Genomic DNA, 14089 nt, shown 5'->3' with positions numbered 1-14089 from the left:
TTTTAGTGTTTACTAAATCTTGCATTTGTCTGTTAATAAGCAGCGTAACCTTCTTCCAAGTAGAACTTCTAATGAATTTATTTTTTTTTACCTCGCTTTTAACACTCCTACGAAAAGATGTTTCTAGTCCTGATTTCTCCAAGCCCGTTCCCCTGGCTGTGGTTTCGCTAGATAGTAGATAGGGACAGTGGGAATCTCATTAATCCATTCATTAATGGATTTAAATGGCAATTTCATTTAAATACAAAATTATTAGCCTAATATTAATAACCTTTCAAGTTGCTCTGGGGCCTATTAGGCCCCACTTTTCGTAGGAGTCTTAATTGTAAAATATTTGTTTGAATAAAACCTTATCTTCTTGCCAGAATTTCTGTGCAAAACAAGCACCCAAACACAAATATGTTTACAATAATGTATTTCCTAAAGCTTTTAGAACTTTTTTTGTGGAGAGGGATTACAAAAAAATTATAGAATATTAAAACTATATGTATGTCATATAAAAGGGAATATTGTTAATTTGATAACCTGGTGTCTAAAGTAAAATATTCAAAAGCATTAGACTTTAATATTAAATGAGAATAGCAACCATATTTCAGTTTTTATATCTCAATCAGTCTATGGAGTAAGTTAGTGAAAACTATATAAACTATTAAATTAACTAGTTTCAGTGGTAATGTAGATCTAATTATCCTAGTATATTGGCTGGAAAACTGTAATGTGAATACTATATTAACCATATTGTTGCTAGTTAACTTTGTCTTTAAAAGCAAAAAAAATATATATAGTAAAAGCAAATGAAGTGGTGTTTAAAAATTAAGATATTTAAGTTAAATATTAAAAATATTTAGGTCAGTGTGGTGTACTGAGTTTTCAGCACTTGGGAATACAAGACACATTCGATGAGACAAAAATATAAACCTAAACTAAGCATTAGGTAACATACAATGAAAGTTTTTTTATAAAATGTCTGCCTATTTTTATTTTGAATATTTTTAAACAAGTTGTAGTACAAGTTATTCTTGACTTTACAACACGAGCACTATAAATTTTACCTATAAATTGCTGTAATTAACCCACTGTTTTGTAATACCTTCACCTACTTCATTGTTTTTATTATAGAAATGTTTACTTCAGTTTTACTTTAAAAAAAAAAGTTACTTGGTTAAGTACCATAGGGATGAAAACATAATGCATTCATAATGTTAATATCTAAAATGTTTCAGTTTATTAAGCACTAGCATGTTTTATTCTCTGCATGGATCGATGTGTAATGAAATACAGATGTTCAAAAGGAAAAGGTTCACAACTCTTTGTTGCAAAATGTTGAAGGATTTCAGCGTTCTAAACTTAACCCAACAGAACCTGTGGAGAAAGTCCGTCTGCCCAGTGCTGAAGGTACAATAGCACTTATTTAATTTTCTTTTTTCTCTCTCTGTGTAAAGATTTTCATGCATTGTGTATCTTGGATTGATTTTTGAAATCAATTCATAAGCCTGAAAATGAGTTGAATTGTAATTTAAATTTAAGTTAATTAAAATGTAGGTATGTACTAAACTTGTATTTGCCAATAAGATTGGTACAGTTTCTTTCTTAATACAAATGTATTTTAATATACAAACAGTAATACAATTTAGTTTTATTCCAAATAGTTATTAGAAAATTTATATACAAGATTTGCAAATATACAAACAGTATTGAGTCTTCTATCAATTGTTGTCTATCAATTCTATCTTGTCTTCACAACAAATTAATTTGAAGATTATAAAGGCACAATTTACTTGACATGGAGACAGCTAGCTCTTCACTGATTTATAGTTTCTTAATAAAATTAATCTGATAGTAATCTGCTGAGGTTAAATGATCTGTAAGGTTTGAAATCTAGACATTTGTGGTCAAATATCTGTAGTTCCTCAACTGTTAATCACTTATAGCTTCTGAGGTTTATAGTATACAGAATGTGACAAACCAATAATATATCATGCCTCTTGTTTTTTAAACATTAGGTAAGGTTATAGAAATTTTAGCTGGTGACAGTATTGGCAATCACTAGTATTCATATACTCCCATAGTCCATTATTGATTCTTATACTTAAAACTTGAACTTTAATGAATAGGTGGGAATTTCACAATACTGACTTAACAATGTAAGTAGTATGTAAATGTATAATAATAATAAATTCCTTACAAGACTTGCTTGTTCCTGCAATATTCAGTACCTTTTTATATGGTTCATATGCTGTTGTGCCATCATTTTATACAGTTAAATTAATGTTTAGTAAGAAAAGAATTTGTTCTGGGTGATGCCTTAAGGTCTTTTGATTCCAGAGATAAGGTATTGCACATTTTAATTCAAAAGACTTAATTTTATATCTCAAGGTTAGTTGAAGCTTTATTCAAACATTGAGATAAACTATTAAAATAGTAATAATAGAAGTTTTGATTACTTGGAAAATAATTAAAAGGTTTCTAATTTAAACAATTAAATTAGAATTTCTATTTTCTATAGTTTTGAATAAATTTAGTGTTTTTACATTTGATACATTAAATATAACTTGTGGAATTTTTTTTTTTTGTTATTCAGATTTGGATTAAATGTTTTGTTTTGTTTTTAAATTTAGTTTTTGTCTTGGAATTTTGTGATCAGTTCATTGAGTGTTTGCATGCTTTGTTTATTTCCTGTGGTGATCTATGTAAACAGATGTAGAACTGGAGAAAATTCACAACTCACTGTTACAAGATGTTGAGGGATTTGAACGTTCTTTGCTTAGCCCAACACATCCTCATGAGAAAATGCATCTTCCAAGTGCTGAAGGTAAAATCAGTCTTGTTTAAGAAAGTGTGTTACAATTGAAAACAAATGTTACCAGTGTAATTTGCTACTATGAACTTTAGAGAAGTGATACATTTCTCATGTAACTTGGATTCCGAACCGACTTAGAATAACCTCACTTAGAAGTTATTGTACATAGAATCAAGTTCTGCCAATTTTAATTCTGTTACTGCACTTGAGAGGAAGAACGTTCATAGCATGTTGTGGTACTTTAAAAGAAATGTTTGATTGTTAAAAACAACTGATGTTGCCATACTTTGCCAAATAGTTATTGGCTGACTCGTTACTGATGGCACCAACTTCACATATCATGAAAACCTAGAAATAAAACAGTGAAGTGAAAACTTGTACATGGCTTATGTTTGACTAAAACGTTTGCCGTTGTTATCAGATAATTCCAAACTACTTATTTTTGTGTCTCCTGTTATAAGACCATGGTAGTTAAAGTGGTATTATTACAATAATACTTAGCATGTGCACGAGCATACTGATAAGAGCAACATCTTGTCACCATGTTAATTAGTGGATAAAATAAATTGCATCTTTTCATTACTATATTCTCTTAAAAATGTGACTAACTAGTGAAGAATCTGATAAATTCCATGTTAGTACAATACTATTAAAGGTAAATCTAGATCTTTCACTATTTTCTGCAATTGTCTCCTCGTATTTAAAGTTTATTCTGAGGCTAATAAATCTCTCTCACTCAGTATACAAAATGTTTTACATTTACATATCAAGTGAAATTTACAAAATTAAATTTTTGTGTATCATTTTAATGTTTGCAAATTTTCATTTTTAAAAGTTGTGGTACAGGAAATAGGTTTTTTTGCATTTACATAATTAGGAAGTTTGCAGAAGCTCTATAAATAAGCACAACCTTTTCAGAAGAATAACTTCCTATCAAAACAGTTTCACTTGTTGGTAGGTGTTTCAGAGGTCATGAGTTGATTCTTCTAAAACAGGTTGTGTGTTTGTCAGATGGTAAGTTTGATATTTCATCCTTTTTCTAAGTTTTCATATGAATGATATTGTTTCTTCAACAAACGTTTGCTTGTACAATTTAAATTATTCCTATTAATGCATTTAAAAAATAAATGTATATTGGGATAGTTTAACCTTAAATATGAAATTTAGTCTCACTTAATTTATCAAGTTTCAGCTTAACATCTTACTCTGTTTCTGCTTTATAAATGTTGTAATAATGCTGAAGAATACTTCCTAACAAGCATTTAAAGGTGGCAAGGGCTTTGTACGTGGAGGCTGCCCTTATCCTCTTAAAAACAAAATTTAAATCCAGCTTTAAACTTCAAACATTTATCAAGCTTTAAGTACCCTTACATTCACTGAATCGAACACATCTGAAGGCATCCCATTCCAAAAGTCTGTAAAAGTGTCAATTGTTTTAGTTGGTGACTCCTGCCCTGCCAAAATATTGGAAATTTTGGTGATATTATCCAGAGTGTGTGTGTGTGTGTAAGAACAACCTTAAATTGATTGTTTTATTATTTAAAATTTGATGTTTGGTAAACCTGATAGATCTACGTTCCTGATTTGTTTTATCTTATCAGAAAGATTTGATATGTCACTATAATAATTTTCATTCTGCCAACCCAGATGTAAAACAAGAAAAAATACATCAGAGTTTGGTGACTGGTGTGGAGCAGTTTGATAAAACTTCCCTTCATCATGCTAAGACAACAGAGAAATCAGTTTTACCAAACTCTCAAGGTAGTGTATAACACCATGATTATTAGTCACTTCTTGTCTGGTCCTACTTACATTGTTGTGCAAGAAATGGTGCATTTGGTTTTTAAAAATATCTATCTATAAAACTGATAAATTCCTCTATTGGTCATTGGTGGTTTAAGATGCAGAGTAAAACACATTCATACTGGTTTTAGCTAATTACAACAGTTTGGCTACTTTGGTTTTGTGTATGCTTTTTTCCACTAGATTTCTTTAATCCTAAAGAAACACATTCATTAAAATAACCTTAACCCTAAAAGATTTTTATTTCTTTTGCCCTTAGCTTAAAATTACTTTTTGTGATGTTTTTGTGACATTGTGAATTATGATATATAAAACTTGTACATTTTATTATAGTATTAAATTCAAATGGTCATTTTTACTATTGTCCTTTATAATCTTTTGTTAATCTGATCTTAATTTACCACAAATTTATATTGCATTATTTCATATTGGTAAGTTTCTTATGTGTACACAGATTGTTATTAAAATGATTTTGAAGCTTTATTGCATTGTTGTAGCCTGTTAGGTTATGCTCTGACAGTTATGCATATTGACAGTAACCTCACAACAGTTTGTGATGCAGCTGTCATGTAAAAAGCACTCCACTGTATGCTTTCCATGAGTCTGTTTGCTACTACTAACTTAAACCATCTAAATTCAGACTGTATTTATGAAATAGTGCAATTACTCTTTTCAGTTTCTAGATGTTTTAGGTGACAATTCAGTGGCTATTCCCAACTTGGAAATTCTACTTAAAATCTGAATGCATTTGCTCTAAGTATCAATTTTGGATTGGAAAAGTCTTTTGAATACTGTTCTTATAAGCAATCAGTTTTATATGGTATTAAATTATCTACCGAGTAGCATACAATGTAAACATGTAGTTCTGGTATGTGCCACTTCCCTGAGGACTTGTATTGGCTGTGGTTGTCAGCGATTACTTATTTGTATATTCAAAATTGTTTTAATATACTCGACACCCTCTGCATCTCATTGACAGAAGAATAAATATTATTTATAAACATTAATTAATGAATCTCTAATTTATACCAGTTAATATTCTGACCCTTTGAACAATTTGGTAAATTTGTTTTTTTGCAAATCAAAATGTGTTTTGTTTGTTTACAGCACATAAGTAGAAGACATGATGGTTAGATAAGTTATAATTAATACTACATTTACTTTCTTGTCTAAAATCCAACATTTAAAATGTTTAGTTTTGATTTAAAAACAAAATAATTACTTTAGTGACTTGTTGGTATAGTTATTGTTTTGAATGTCAGAAGGTAAGACTAAAATTCAGTAGATTTAAGGTTTATGATTAAAACTGCAGTCTTTTTAATTTATCTATTCATCCACTGAAGGAGAGGAATGTGCAAAACAAACTTGTCTTGTGGAACATTAATAAACTGTGTTGCAATTTGATTTACAACTGCAAGCTGCAAGTAATTAATCTGTAATTATCGAATAATTGTAGAATTTTATAATTGAAAAACAATGTAGGAGACACCATACAAATCTAGTGTTTTTAGATATTTATGAATCAATACTGATAAAACTAAGCACATTGTGAAAAATAAGGAAAGAAACAAGTTAAATTCTTGCATAATACAAGTTATTAAGGCCTTAAAAAACCATGTAGAGAAACTTGTATATTGATTGAATTAATAATTTGATTGTTTTATAGTTTGCTTGTTTGTTTTTCTGCCACTCTTACTCCAAATTACTCTTATTGGAAACATTTTTTTCTTGTAAGTAAAAACGGATCGCACACACACACCTGTAATGTGAGAAACATGTATTATAGGTAATTTTAAAGAACTGTTATCATAAGGTATAAACCTCCTAAATTTTTAACAATTTCCTTGCTTTACAGAAATTGAAAAGGAAAAAGGCCAACAGCAGTTACTAGAAGGCATCAAAAGCTATGACACATCACAACTGAAAAACACAACAACTAACTTCAAAAATCCTTTGCCAACAAAGGATGGTAAGACTACTTTTAGAATTCTTATAATAACCACACTAACTGGCTATTTTACTAGCATCAAAACACACGCGATAGTAAAACACTATTTGAATATGGAAAATATTAATCATGAGATTGCTTGAACTCTACTAATGCATAAATAGTTAACGGGTTTTTACTTAACTTGCAGATTATACAAGTCTTGGATATTTTGGTATAAGAGATGGTTTCCATCTGGCAAAAACAGTTATTAGACTGTCTTTTACTGGTTGCTCATACATTTATAATCACTAAGAGTGGACATTAGAAGGAATACATTTGTTATAAGTTAAAGTGTGGATGCCCAAGATGAGTGATTTGATTAAAAAGCCAAAAGGTTTGTAAATTGTCCTAATTGTCTTGTTCGTTTGGAAAGATTATTGCTGGAGAACATTACAAAAACTGTCATATGACAACTGATACTACATCTGGGAAATCACTGCTTAATCAAGAAGGTGTGGCTTCACTGGTGCTTAAAGTACAAACTACAAACATTTGAGCATTTAATATCATTTGATAAGTTGCATCTAAGTCCCATTTTAAAGTGAGTAAAAGTGAGAAACCTGTGCAAGGTGCTTCTGTCTAGTTAATGTGGTGTAATAATGTGGAAACTACTCTCCTTGAAGGTGTTAAGCCTAGCAGGATGATTAACATCCTGAGTGTATGGAACGGTTGATGTTGTCAACCCAAAATACTTTATTTCCACCATAATGTATGTGAGATTGTACAAAATGAGTCTGCTGGAAGTGGATCAGTGAAAATTGCTACCAGTCTAATTGTAGGAGTCGTTAAATGATTCTCACATGACTAATTCCTATTTTACGCTCTTTCATGACATTTTTAAACTACTTCTTGTTTTCAATACTTTGTTGGCTCTAGGTACAATAGATTTCTGGTGTAAAAGGAAAACATGCCTTTAATTGCTGAGTGTGTTATATTTTTGCATAGATAGGTTTAAACATTTTTCTATCTTTTTAAATATCTTCCTATTTCCAGTAGATTGTACATGTTAATCTGTGTTTTTATTTGTGTATTGTAAGTTTGTTTATTTTTATAAGTTTTAATATAGAGTAGTATTGTTTGTGATTGTGTAAATTTACAGGAAAGTTGATTTGACTTTAGTAATAGTTGTTCCAAAACCTGACAGTTTATACAAATGTTTTAATACACAAAAATAGGCTGGTATATGTTCTGTAGAGCTGTGTAATTAGTGGAAATTACTATTTGATTAATCATATAGCTTTACTAATTAGCTACATTCAGCTAACTTAGTCTCACAAGTGTAAAAACAACAAACTTGTAATATGAAGCAGGTTTTGGTACCTGTAGTGGTCAGAACACATGTATCCCATTGTGTAGGTTTGTTTATCAACAAATGCAACAGCAATAGTTCAGTTAACTTCTGTGAGTTGTGACTCTGAGCTACACACTTCAATTAACTAAATAATGGCAACCCTTCATTTACTTTAATATTAAATTAGATTAACTTGTTTAATGTGAGACTAATCGATCCCTGTAAGAAATTTATTGACCTTAATTATAATGAGGTTAATTGCCCAACTCCTAATCTCTAATGTTAATATTTTTACTTAATACCAAAGTATGATGGTTTCTCTCTCCTTTTTTTTTTTTTTTTACATAATAGATATATAAATGTAGGGTACTTTCAAACATAAGTAGTTATTATAACCTTCCTGATTTAAACTAGCTTGTTTCTGCATTAACTTCAATGGGTTGCTGAATTTGTTCTATTAAATTAAAACCAACGAGGAAGCAGGGATGGATATGGATGGGGGATGCATCCCCTCACTGGCCATACCAAAATTGTGTACAATTACTTGTAACTTTTATTTTAGAATAAAATCAATAAATGAATGAGTTCATAATAATGTTTCTTTTCTTTGTTTCTAAATTAATTCCATAAAATTTACATTGCAGTAACAAGGAAAAGTTTACTTGTTATCGGGTTTAAGTCACTGTTACTTAATCGATCATACCCCCACCACCACCAAAAAATCCTGTATCCACCCCTGGGAGGAAGAGAGAGAAAAAAACCTACAAATATGTATAACAATTGAGTAATGCTTTTAAAGTTTCTACTGAAGAAAGTATTTACATCTGGAAAGCAACACAAATTTTGAAACTGAAATATTGTGATATCTACTGTTAAAATTGTCATCACCTGCACTTTATTTCACTTTTAAATTTTATCTGTTAGAGTATCTAAAGTTCACATCAATCTTTTGAATAGAATCCTTTGAAATTTGCTGAGACAAATTTCAAGCATGTTTAAGCACCTGAAATGCATTATGTTCTGAGACCTGCATATTTCATCATTTTCCATCTTTCCCAGTTACCTGTTTCTCTAACCAGTGTCGTGATACCTTTTAATAACTGATTCAGAGTGTTTGATAACAATACAATAACATAACTGGCTGCTTCATAATAAAATTCATAAACCAAATGCTGCTTTACATCTGTGCTTTGTTAGTGTCTAGTTTTGACAAATTTTAATTACATGGAAAAACGTTTTTACAATCAGATTGAAACTTTGGTATTTTAGGTGTCAATGGAATATTTTTATAGCCATGGAAAATAATTTCTTTAACCCACAAATTTACATCCCTCAAATTTTACTGCAGACTTTGGTCTGAGGAAGTAATGTCACTTAATGTGCCATCATTGACTTATTTACCAATTCCTGGTCCATCAATAAATAAGTTAATTCCATATAACTTTCTTGCAAAGTGCTTTGAAGGCCCTTTCTAAATCTTTCATTAGCTCTAACTACCATGCATTATAATTGGCTGTCTTGTGCTTTCAGTATGTACATAATTTACCCATGAACTTGAATTTATATTTAAATTCTAAAATACATTCTTTAACCAATACTTTAAAAGAAAGTGATCAGCATGGTTTATATCATTTCCTTGATTGCCTTATACATGCAAGTTGGGGGAAGAAAAACAAACTTTCCATCTGTAACTAAATTTGTTTCTAAAATATTTAAACCTTAGAGAATCCAGTATTCCTTTGTACTACTTATTAACAATTCAGTTAGATTCAAATATTTTATTAGGTGAAACATACTTCCATTAATATGGGGTAACTAAATCCCACTTCATTCTGGAACAGTATATTTTTCATCTTGACTATCAGAATTATAAACATTTTCAGGATGGTACTGGTATAGATTAAACATGTTTACAAGATCTCACTCAATTGAATTTATTATTGTTTATTTCCATCTTTTCATTTCTCTAAGCTTTGCCATCATAAAATCTTTTCTGTCCTTGCCCATAGCTTCATTTTTTTTCTAGAAGGTTTACTTAAGTACTTGCTTATGCTGTACTGAGATGTTTTTTTTCTCCCCCTTCCTATCTAATTAGTTGATAGGACAGCCTCTCTCGAGCTGAAAAACTAATCCGAAAGTGTAGGGATGGTTCTTGAAATGTCACTTCTGGCAGATGATATAAAATTGTAACTCCTGTAATGGCCCCTTGAATAATATTAGGTACAAAACCTACTGTACTCTCAATATAAGGACAGTAATTTCAATAATTCAGTAATTCAATAATTACATTAAATAATGTAAGGCATTAGTATTTGTAAATGAAAATGCTAATTTAACTTGTAGTTTGGTGAATAATGTGGCCTTGTTCCTCTTTTATTGTAATATTTTCCCAAAGAAGTAATGCTATGCAAAAACCAAAAGTAAAGTTAGAACTTTTGTTGAAAGTTAAATTTTAAAACAATTACCTTTTTCTTTCCTTTTATCAACATGTGATTCCAAACTAACCTGATATTTGATATAGGGTATCCTTAAGTAGTTCTAAACGATTTTGGACTCAAGTCCAAAACAGTTTAAAGCAAGTTATTTCTATTTGTTGTTAGCAAAGAAAATTGTTTAAAGAAGTAGGGATGGTCAATATTGGTCTTTGAAAAATATTACAGATAAGATGGTAGGGATGGCATTTGCATCATATCTTTATAATAACACAGGCAAAAAAAGGAAAGTTGAACTTGGTTGTGATTCAATAGTTAAATGTTAATATTTGCTTTTGCTATTATGTAGGGATGAGGCAAATACCATACCTACTATCTTGCTTGTTTTTGAAGTATTAATGTTAGTCACCCACACCTTTACTTTTAATCTAATGTTTCAATAGATAGGAAAGTTTTATTAACAACCAAGTTCTAAATATGTTGAGGTTCCAACTGTAATGTTTATTGTTAGTTGATAATTTCTTAAGCTTTTTAACCCATTCACAATGGGTCACAGGTGAAAGGCCATGTCATCATGTTTACTGACTTGTATTCAGTTTTATTGAGCTATGTAATGAAAATTTGTCAATGAGTTTGGAATCAAATTGTATAATTTAAACTTAAATTAAGAAATTAATTTGTATATAATATTGAAAAGTGTTAAAAGAATGTTTCCAAATATAATTTTAATGAGTTGTGTGTATGTTGAATGCAGTGCTGTTCAAAGAGATGTTTGTGATGTTACAATACTAAGTCTGTAGTTTTGTGCAAATTAGGAACTCAAATTACCAATACTAACAAGCTAGAATATAAAATCGTAACCTATCTGTTTATTTTGCTGAGATATGGCTTGTGTACTGAATCAAAGGCAGTGGGGCCCCATTCAATTTTTTACATGTAATTTTTGCATATTAACACAATATCAACATATTTTTAGGTTTTACATATATGTACAGTTGAAAAACCAAAACATCTTTAACTACACTGATAGAATTCCACTAATTTATTAACCTTAAGTGATTAATGTATTTAAATTTACAAAAAAAATATGAAACTTCAAGCAGACTAAAAGACCACACTTACCTCATTGAAATCTTGGATCAAAAGAATGCTGCAGCATTTTTAAAGATTAAAATGGTGGGGACATTGTAAGCTACTGATTAGTTATTAACATGTCGTATACTGTAGCAAGTAGTGTATACATGGGACTGTTTACAAAATGGAGAAAGTTGAATGGGGCCACTGTTTGATTCAGTACACAAGCCATATCTTGGCAAAATAAAGATAGGTTGTGATTTTATATCCTAGCTTTAACATTAGTAATTTGAGTTCCTAATTTGTACAAAACTACAAATCCACTAAAACACAGCAAAGACAGAAGATAAAGGTCAGTTTTATATTACTGGATATGTGACCTGAGTGCATGTGCACCACATACAAGTTAGGTAATGTTAGCTACGTATCACTGCAAGGTCAATAATATTACTGGTATTATTATAATAATAAATACATGTGTAAATATAGTGTTATAAAGTGCAAGCTACTTAAAATAAACATTTTTGTTATGTAGTCATTATAGCATAAAACCATAATTTATATTTTTCCTAATTTTATGTTTGAGGTTTGTCAAGTGACACACAAGTGTAGAAAATAGCATAAGTTTACTGCAAACAAACATTTGAAATGTATTTAGGTTTTAGAGATTGTGCAAGGAATTTTTTGAGATTTTTGGGACAAAATAGTTTTTTTAATCATAATATAAGACTACTTTCCACTTAGACTAGTAATGAAACACTTTTGACAAACAGGTCTTTAGTAAAATATTTTAAGTGTGATTTTTGGTACACAAAATACACAATATTTACTAAAATATTACCAAATTTTGTGAAGATTCACATGCTGTATTAAATTGTAGTGCAAATACTTAATGTGTGCAAATATGTAGATGAACTTGTGCATGTTATACCAAGCCTATTGCAGAAAGTTTAAAGGAGTGAGAAATTCTGTAAGAAAGTTAACTTCATGGAATAATATCACTTACAGTTGAATAATGGCTATTGTTTTTTAACCACTACCAGTTGTTTATAATGTATAAAAGCAGCTCCTCTTCTTGAAACTGCCACTCCAGTGAAATTGGTTGACACCACTGTGTTTTGGATTTAGAGTTAACATCTAGTAAAGAAACGAGATCTAAACTTTCTGTGATGCCTGCAGAAGTTTCCAAAACTTTTAACATTATATTGTTAAAGGGAATACTATTTAGTAAAGTTCTGATGACCTGTTGAGGAAATAATTGAAGTACCATGTGGATAAACAGTGATCCATTCCAACATACAGTGCTGCACCCTACATGATATTTTATTTTACAAAAAAAAAATTCTTTTATTACTTAATTTGTCAGTACTTAAATTTAAAGAAAGTGTTCCATGTTTTTATATTGTACAAAATTTTATTTTCTTACATGATTCTAAAGTTTAATTACCTCTTGTGTTCTTTTGGTAGAGATTGAACAAGAGAGAAAATCCAGCAAATAGAGACTGGCCTGATTCCTATGTATTCAGGAACTGAAATAGAATACCTACCACCAGGGAAACTGAAGTACTTTAATTGATTTAGCAAAAAAAAATTGGGATAGAAAGCTTTTCAAAGAACTATCAATTTGTGAAGAGAATAAACAATTTTATTTAACGAAATTTAACCAAACAATAAACTACCAGAAAACACACACACAAAAAAAACTAACCCTTACTAATGTTTATAAATCTAACTTTTCATAAGGAATGTTTAAATGTGATGGTTAACTAGTATTGTGTAATTACATGTGTTAACACTAACAAATTGACTTGTAGAAACTGGATATATACTTGTAAACACTTGCTTCTCTCTGTGGTGTTCCTCACTGTATTGAACAGATATAATTTACAGCTGGAATTTTCTTCCTAGTATTCAAATTAAGACAGTCCATTTTGTAGTATAATTGCATAATATTTTTGTAGTTAAAGAAACTAGTCAAAAATTAGTTGCAAATTTTCTTGTAAGTTTTCATTAATAAAAAATGAAGTTTCCACACTTATATAAAAATAGAAAGCAGAAATAGGCAGTAGAAACATTCCTTTTTGCAATAAAGTCTTTGAAATAACTTGTTTTTTTGGGAACAAGTATTTTTTTATTGCATTTAAAACAACTGTACACAACTTATATCAATATTTGTTACTTAATTTTTCTTGAATAAAGCGAATGCATTTGTGTGTTCTTGTTTAACTTGGGTAAACTTATTATATACCCAACTTATTTATCGTAAGGGAAAGAATACTTTCAAACTACTGGGTCATTAACTGCTGCTATTATTTGTATCCAGTGTAGTTTTATCTTTTTTACCAATAATACCCAGTCCAAATTTTTAATCACAACAACATTGCCTTTTTATCAATGAATTCCTCTACACTCGTGTTTGCATCATTGTTAGATATTAATAAAGAAACTGGAAGACCAACCAACGAAGTCATCTGGTTTTCTGTCTGATCCCTGCAAATTTAAACTTAAGTTATTTAGGTTTGAATAATGGACTACACAACTTAGCTCTGTAGATTTTGAAAACAATTTTTTCTATTGCTAATAGCTGACCTGTTTTGCAGAAAGTGAAATGAGCAAAGTGGAAATTGAAGTTTTAGAAGTAATATTAAACAGTGGTATCTGGAATCTTTACAGGTATTTTGAATTTCTTCATATATTCT

General features: G+C 29.8%; 1 protein-coding gene across 5 annotated transcripts in view; it reads left to right on the top strand.

The window, feature by feature from the left end:
• The window catches only part of LOC143247506 (uncharacterized), a 28424-nt gene extending 14926 nt beyond the window's left edge, over window positions 1-13498 (top strand). For 4 of the 5 annotated variants that reach the window (XM_076495745.1, XM_076495746.1, XM_076495747.1 and 1 more), the window contains 5 exons: window positions 1282-1395; window positions 2699-2812; window positions 4448-4561; window positions 6459-6572; window positions 12858-13498. In XM_076495745.1, coding sequence (XP_076351860.1) covers window positions 1282-1395; window positions 2699-2812; window positions 4448-4561; window positions 6459-6572; window positions 12858-12889 — 488 coding nt within the window. In that variant the 3' untranslated portion in view covers window positions 12890-13498. The remainder of the gene's footprint in view (window positions 1-1281; window positions 1396-2698; window positions 2813-4447; window positions 4562-6458; window positions 6573-12857) is intronic. The other variant, XM_076495748.1, reaches the window with a different exon arrangement.
• The last annotated feature ends 591 nt before the right edge of the window (window positions 13499-14089 follow it).

This window comes from Tachypleus tridentatus, chromosome 3, assembly GCF_004210375.1.
Source record: "Tachypleus tridentatus isolate NWPU-2018 chromosome 3, ASM421037v1, whole genome shotgun sequence".
Taxonomy (NCBI): domain Eukaryota; kingdom Metazoa; phylum Arthropoda; class Merostomata; order Xiphosura; family Limulidae; genus Tachypleus; species Tachypleus tridentatus.
Note: the sequence above shows the minus strand (reverse complement) of the source record. Positions and strands in the feature narration are given on the sequence as shown.